This window comes from Eptatretus burgeri, chromosome 15 (genome assembly GCF_056783735.1).
Source record: "Eptatretus burgeri isolate ZD-2024b chromosome 15, Ebu_testis_v1, whole genome shotgun sequence".
NCBI lineage: Eukaryota > Metazoa > Chordata > Myxini > Myxiniformes > Myxinidae > Eptatretus > Eptatretus burgeri.
In genome coordinates, this window is record NC_140975.1 from 64,498,812 (window position 1) to 64,506,311 (window position 7,500).

At 46.1% G+C, this 7,500-nt stretch overlaps 2 protein-coding genes across 6 annotated transcripts in view; one reads left to right on the plus strand and one right to left on the minus strand.

Moving 5' to 3' along the window:
* LOC147012343 (ras-associating and dilute domain-containing protein-like) overlaps positions 1-7,500 on the plus strand; it is a 110,095-nt gene that overhangs the window by 54,883 nt on the left and 47,712 nt on the right. The window lies entirely within an intron of this gene.
* Positions 1-7,500, minus strand: part of LOC147012344 (monocyte to macrophage differentiation factor-like) — a 118,884-nt gene that overhangs the window by 20,289 nt on the left and 91,095 nt on the right. Inside the window, exon 7 of one of the 3 annotated variants that reach the window (XM_085856423.1) lies at positions 1,547-1,707. In XM_085856423.1, coding sequence (XP_085712549.1) covers positions 1,549-1,707 — 159 coding nt within the window. In that variant the 3' untranslated portion in view covers positions 1,547-1,548. Of the gene's footprint in view, positions 1-1,421; positions 1,708-7,500 lie in introns of those variants that run through there. The other 2 variants (XM_085856428.1, XM_085856422.1) reach the window with 2 other exon arrangements.

A 7,500-nucleotide genomic window follows, 5' to 3' on the forward strand; every position in this document is an offset into this window, starting at 1 on the left:
GTCAACATAATGCTTGTTTGTCCGAGCTTTTAAAGTCTAAGCATCAAGCAAGTATGCAGAACGTACCATTTTTAAAAAAGTGTTTATTATGAACCTCCCACCTCCCACCTTCCACACACAGAGTCGATGCTCGAACCATGATGCCCCCAAATGTGGTTCAAAAAAATAAATAAACTGTTTCCGCCCGGTTTCAAAACGGGGACCTTTCGCGTGTTCGGCGAATGTGATGACCACTACATTACGGAAACTTCGATGTTGAGGTTGGTCTGATACTTAACCTACACTCACTCGACTTGGTATGGGTTCAGTTGAAATATATTGATATTTATTTGATCCTACGTTGTTAGAACTTTGAGAAAGTTTTTGCGCAAAAGATACTTTACCTACAATGACAGCTCCCTAACAGCTGGGACAGCTGGTGGACAAGGAGACAGCTGGATTTGAACCTATTGGCTTGTGTACCCATCTCACGGACAAAAAGATCACTTTGTTTGGACGTGTACAATTGAACTCTTTGTCATTCAGTTCTGTGTTTTTTTTTCACGAATATCCACGAATAGTTTTCACAATATTAATATTCTTCAACACACACAAAAATATGCAATTCAATGAGCTATGTCATGAAACTCTATCGCTTACGATTCCACCGGGTACTATAGAAACCGATTCCTTTTGTTTCCAAGGATATATCTCCCACCGTTCATGAAATAGCACGATGGGGTTTTCGCTAACCTTTCTCAAGCCTCGCCACGAGAAGGGCTGGAGGAACGCCATCGATCTGGCTGTGCGGGTCACGACCCACAGCCGGCTTTAATCATTTGGGAAATTAATCAGGAGAAAATACGATTATTTCATTCCCACGGTACTCAGCCTGTGCCCTTGGTCACAGAGAGATGGACAATCATTTGCAGAAAGTCAAAGTTGCACTGAGGTGCATGGCCATGCACAGCTCATGTGGTTGGTTAAACATTAAAAAAAAAAAAACACAGAAAACAATGGTGAACAGTTGAGCAAGTCAAATTGTATGTTCATGTATTTCCTGCATGTTATTCTGCTTTGCACCGACAATTCACTTCGTTTGTCGTTCCTCTGTGATCTGTGAACCGAGGGTCATGGATGCCCCCCCCCCCTTTGCCATGTGTTCAAGTCAGTTTGGTCATTGTTAGAGGCTTTCTTTGTTTGCGAAGAAGCTTTACCTCCCCCTATCTCGTTCTTTACCAACAGCTGCCTTGGCTGAAAATATACTTGCTCCCCTTCTTCTTCTGTTGTGTTTTTTTTTAATCACAGGCAGTACCTTTCTTCTTTTAATCGAAATGGCAACAAAATGAAATGGCTGTCCTTACAGCCAATTGTATGAACCACTCTTGTTCACCCACAAGTGTTTTTGTTGTTTTATTTGTGTTTTGCTGAAGGAATGTGGATAGGGGATTGAGGTGGGGTGGGTTGAGGTAGAGTGGTGGTGGAGTTGGGGGAAAGTGAATGCACATATTGCAAGTAAAAAACACCATTCAGAAACAACAACACAAAAGATAGAGGTGGGTCTCACCTTTAGATCAAATTGTATAAATCCATCCATTGGGACCATACTCTGTGCAGAGCATTGGTGTTGCTTAAGCAGTCTCCTTGGCTGTTGGGCACAACCCTGGACGGCTCGCCACTCCGACACAGGATACCAGGTACCAGCATGCTGGCACTCATATTGCTGACCTAGGAAGGATGACAGGCCAAGTTAACCCCACCTGGTATTAATTCAACAGCTGAGCAGGATTTCAACTCAGGACCCTTGGATCCAAAGCCCACCACCCTAACCATGAAGCCAACACCAGGCATCAATTATATAAATATCATAACCCAATCATATCGCTCACCTAATCTCTTATCCCCAAGTGGCTAGGTTTTTTATAATCAACTCCCTGCTCTTCTAGCCAAAGAAAGCCACATAAAGCAGTTAGGGAAAGCTCCACAAGCTAAGCACTTTGCTGTATTATATATACCAGTACGTGCCCGTAAAAAAAAATAATAATAATAATTAATAAATAAATATTCAAACCACGAGCAACAAACAGCAACCACACAGGCCGTTTCTTCGCTCTCGCGTGCCCGTACGTGCGTGGCCCGGAAGTTCGCATATTATTCGCAGTTACGATTATTCGCAATTTAGTTTTAATACCCAATTATTCAATTAGCGCCAACGTATTTTACCTTTTCGCAATGTCGTGGCAAGGAAAAACAAAAAGAGAAGAGAAGAGAGAGAAAAAAATTTACTTCCTGGTTCGGAGCATACCAGCACTCTGATGTTACCGAAATTTATGCACCGTCTAATATGAAAACGATCATAACTTGGGGCATTGTGTTTATCTATAAATGCGCATAAGAAATCGAGAAATTATTAAAATACACGAAGTCATCATTATGTGGAAACCCATACGTTGCAACCCGTAATGGGGAACGCGGCTGAGCTTCCCTTCCCCATCGGCCACGCCCACGCAATAACGTGTCTTGTCATTGGTTTGGTAAATAAATGGCCATAACTTGGGAAGCGCTTGTCCGATTAATATCAAACCTTGAAAAGGCATATCCTCAGGTCCCCAGAAATATATCTGGCAAGTTTCAATTAGATCCGACCAGTGGTTGTCGAGAAACAGCGGTCACAGACACACACACACACACACACACACACACACACACACACACACACACACAGAATGCTGGAATTATAGATACTAGTGCATGCCCGTAGATGCGTGGCCGTACGTGCAAACCCTCCCCCCTCCACAAAAAAACTCAAACCGCGTGCCAGAAACAACAACCACACAAGCCTTCCTTCGCTTTCACGTGCCCGTACGTGCGTGGCTGTACGTGCAAAAAAAAATTATATATATGTACTTTAAAACCGCTTGCCAGAAACAACCACACAGGCCGTTCCTTCGCTCTCGCGTGGCCATACGTGTGTGTCTATACGTGCATGGCCGTACGTGTGTGCCCATATGTGCGTGGCCATACATACAAAAATAAAATAAATAAAAAAACTTTCAAACCGTGTGCCAGAAACAACAACCACACAGGCCGATCCTTCGTTCTCGCGTGTCCATATGTGCGTGGCTGTACATGCAAAAAAAAAAAACTTTCAAACAAACACACAGGCCAATCCTTCGCTCTCATAAACGATGACTGGATTGGGGCATTGTGTTTTTTTTTTTTTTGTATACCTTGGTCGAGGCTCGTATGAGAGCTAACACACAACTCACAGCAAGGAGGCATGAGACAAGAGGGGCGGGAGTGGAAGGGACAAAATATTGGGGAACAGACACAGGTGAACTGTGGAAGGGAGAGGGATGGGGATGGGATGGGGAACATGGCGAGGAGAAGATGGACATTACAGGGACTTTCAGGAAGGAAAGCAGGAGAATTGAAGGAAGTGGGCTTGGGTGGATTGTCGGGAGTAGAAAAGATCGAGGATTTGGATGGGGGAAGATAAGAGGGGGTGGTGAACAGCTGTTTTGAAAGCCTGGAGGGAAGAATGGGAAAGAAGAGAGTGAGGAAGTTTATTCCAAAGGCGGGAAAAAAGAGGAATGAAAGAGTGAAGATGAGCAGTGATTCGTGATTTTGGTAGTTTTACCAGAAGGGGGTTGTTGGCGGACCTTGAGCGCCCTGTGGAAATGTGGTTGGGACAAATCGCAGAGAGAGCAGGGGGGGGCAAGGCTGGAGAGGAGTCGGTAGAAGACAGAAAGACCACCGACCAACCTGCGGTGATTGAGTGAGAGGCCCAAAGACTCAGCTTCATTGCGGGAGATGCCAATGATCTTAAAAGCCCTGGTTTCGACAGCGTGGAAGTCGAGAAAGGTGGGAGGCAGGAGCACCAGCCCAGAGGGGAGAGCAGTACTCCATCAGGCTACGGACAAAAGCTTTGTAAGTGGTCAGGAGCTCAAGAGGGCCGAGGAAGGACTTTGCACGACGGAGGATTCCCAGTCGGCGACTGGCTTTTGGAGGCGAGGTTGGAAATGTGACTTTCCCAGGAAAGGTCATGGCAGATAGTGAGACCCAGAAGCTTGAAAGAAAAGACTTCTTCCAGAGGATTGTTGAGAAAGTGGATGGGGGGGTTTTGTAAACGGTCCTTTCGAAGAGACATAGTGAGAGTGTGAGATTTGTCTGGATTGAAAGACATGTTCCACGTGTTGGACCAGTTTGTGATTTTATCCAGATCTGCAGTGAGCGAAGAAGCTGCTGCTTGCCGGTCTGAGGGATGACAGATGGTACGGCAGAGGGTGGAGTCATCGGCAAAGAGAAATAGAGGATTTTCCAGAGAGTCCGAGAGATCATTGATGAAAACCAGAAAAAGAACAGGGCCGAGAACGCTACCTTGAGGAACTCCAGCCTGCACAGGAAGAGGGGATGAAAGAACTCCATTTAGGGCCACATGTTGACTGCGACAGGAGAGGAAGTCTGCGAGCCATGAGTGGAGATGGCCTTGAATACCATGGGAAGAGAGTTTGGTGAGTAGGGCAGGGTGCCAGACTGTGTCAAAAGCACGTGATATGTCCAGGGATACGGCTCGGATTTCCTGTCTGGCATTGAGGACCTCCATCCATTGATGGGAGAGCAGTAGCAGCATATCTAGGGTAGAGTGACCTGGTCTGAAACCAAATTGATGATTGGAAATCAAGCCATTGGAGAAGAGGAAGGATTTCATGTCTGAAGCGATGATGGATTCCATAACCTTGCTGATGATTGGGAGAAGGCTGATTGGTCTGTAGTTAGAGGGATCTGTTTTTGCACCTTTTTTATGCAGGGCAGTGATGTTAGCAGATTTCCAAGCAGATGGCAGATGACCTTGGGAAAATGAGAGGGTGAATAGAACAGAGAGAGGGTGAGCAAGAGCAGAAGAGCAGGCTTTGAGGACACGTGGGCTGATGCCGTCTGGACCGGTTGCAGAATCTGACTCGAGGTTTGAAAGCAAGCTCTCCACCTTGTCAGGAGAAAAGGATACAGAGTCCAGGGACAGTTGGGTGCGACTGGGTAAAGTGGGTAGAGATAGTGATGGGTTTGGGACACAAGATTTAGCTGCAAACACCGAGTTTAGACATTCAGCTTTATCACGTGTGGAATCAGCAGTGCGGCCATTTGAGGTAAGGGAGGGGATGGAGGGGGAACATACACCAGAAACAGATTTGATTAAACGCCACCAGGATTTTGAGGAGGGAGAGAGGTTTGAGAGTTCAGACTTGAGATGAGAAAGATGTTGTTTTCTTGCTCTCCTGAGGGTAGATACACACTTGTTCCGAGCTTTGTGGAAAGAACTGAGATTGCCCTCAGTTGGGTTTGCTTTCCAAGAGGCAAAGGCAAGTTGTTTCAGGACAACTGCCTCGCCACAAGCTTCAGTAAACCAAGGGCGGGAGGAAGGGTAAGACAACTGAACACGAGAGGGGATAAATCTGTGCATGAGGGAGAGCAAGTTTCTTTGAAAGAATTCCCAGGATGAGTTGATGTTTGAGAAAGTAGTGATAGAAGACCAGTCTGTAAGTTTGATGGCTGCTCGGAGACCCTGCCAGTCAGCTTGAGTGAAATGCCAGACTCGACGGCGGTGAGGTTGTTCTCTGATAACAGCCAGAGAGATGTCCACTTTAATAAGGACGTGGTCAGAAGAACCAATTGGAGCGAAGGAAGAGCAGCAGATATTGTCAGGGAAATTTGTCAAAATCAGATCCAGAAGAGATGGAGTACCATTGGTTGAGATCCGGGTCGGGAAGTTGACCGATTGAGTCAGTCCTAATGAGTCACAGAAAGCTTTTGCTGATGTCCCATGGCAGGTGAGAGAGGTACCCACACCTAGCCAACTGGCGTGATGACAATTGAAGTCGCCACATAAGAGGAAGAGAGAGTTTGGATGAGAAGATAGAAGATGGTCCATGTTTTCGGAGAGTGAGGTGTAGATGGAGTCATCACTGTTCGGTGGACGGTACAGTACACATATAAACATGAGGTGGGAGTGGAGGGGAAGCCGAAGCCAGAGGTATTCCTGGGGGTGTGGGGGAGTGAGAGCAGTGCAGGAGAGTGAGGAATAGAGTCTTTGATGAAGAGAGCAACACCTCCACCAGGACGAGGCTCAGGTCTGTCATACCGTAAGAGGGAGTAACCAGGAGAGATACTTGGGAGTCAGACACGTCTTGGGGAGAGGAAAGTTTCTGTTAGGCAGATAATGTCTGGTTTGTCAGCGGCAACCTGCATGCAAAGATCTGAAAGGTTTGAGCGAAGGCCCCGCATATTTGAGGTCCACACTTTTAATGAACAGGTAGGGGAGGAGGCTTTGGGTGCAGGAGGTGGAGGGGCGGGGGAGGGGAGGACGAGGGAGGGGGGGGGGAGGTAAGGAGGGTTGCTGAAGGAGTGTGGGGTATTGCAGAATAGCGAGGGGAGGGGCCGAATGAGGAGGAGAAAAGGCTCTGTGGTGCTGGGAGAGAGGGGGGACAAGAGACAAGGAAGATGGCAGTTGAGGATTTGAGGAGGTGGAGTGAAGAGATGGAGGTGAGAGGGCAGGGGAGGGAGGCAGGTTGGTGGATGAGAGGGGGGGCAACTTAGAGAAGGAAGAGTGAGGGGATGAAAGGTGGGAGAAAGGTGAGGGGGGAATTTTTGAAAGAGGTGAGAGGGAGGCTTGAGGGAGAAGAGTGGGATGGTTGCTTTGAGAGTGAGAGTGAGGGGTGAGGGGGTGAGTTGGCACTGAAGTTGGAAAAAAGAATGGTTGATGGAAAGCGAGCATCCATGGCAAACTGTGGTTTTTAAAAGTTTTAGGTCAGAGATGCGATTTAACACAATTCTTGATGGATGCAATGAAGGCGAATTCAGAGCATGGAGAGAAGAAGCGCTGTAATAGTTGGATTTTTTAGGCAAGGAATGAAGGAGAGGTCGAAATGAGAGCAGTCTGTTAAAATAGCAGAAGAGAAGTGCATTGTGAAACAGTAAAGAGTACCACATGTGTGAGAGAGGAAGATGAAGCATTATAAGATCGTTTTTGTTGTTAATATTAATGTATGAGAGAGTTCAACAGATTAGGTCATGGAAGTGTAAAAAAAAAAAAAAAAAAAAAAAAAAATCGAGGAAGACGAGGAGGAAGTTAAGAGGAAGAAGAAGTAGCAGAATCGGGAGAAGGTGAGCGTGTTGTTGTTGTTGTTGTTGGGTATATATTTTTATTTTTATTTTTATTTTTTTTGAGATAAGAAAGAGATTAGTTGGGAGAATGGGGGATGTTTGGAAAGTGGGGAGGATGAAAATTGAAGGGAATGGGGAGGGTAGAAATTGAAGGTAATGGGGAGAAAAAACAAACAAACAAACAAAAAAAAACGATCGAACACCGAGTGGAACCGGTAGGCCTCAAGCCTAGGACTAGGCCTCAAACACCAGGTAAGAACGTCGACATAAATACTCACAAAATAGCACGATTTTTGAAACAAAACCGAACTAGGAACACACATTAACATGTAGGTGAGAAAATTAAACAGTTAAAACGGG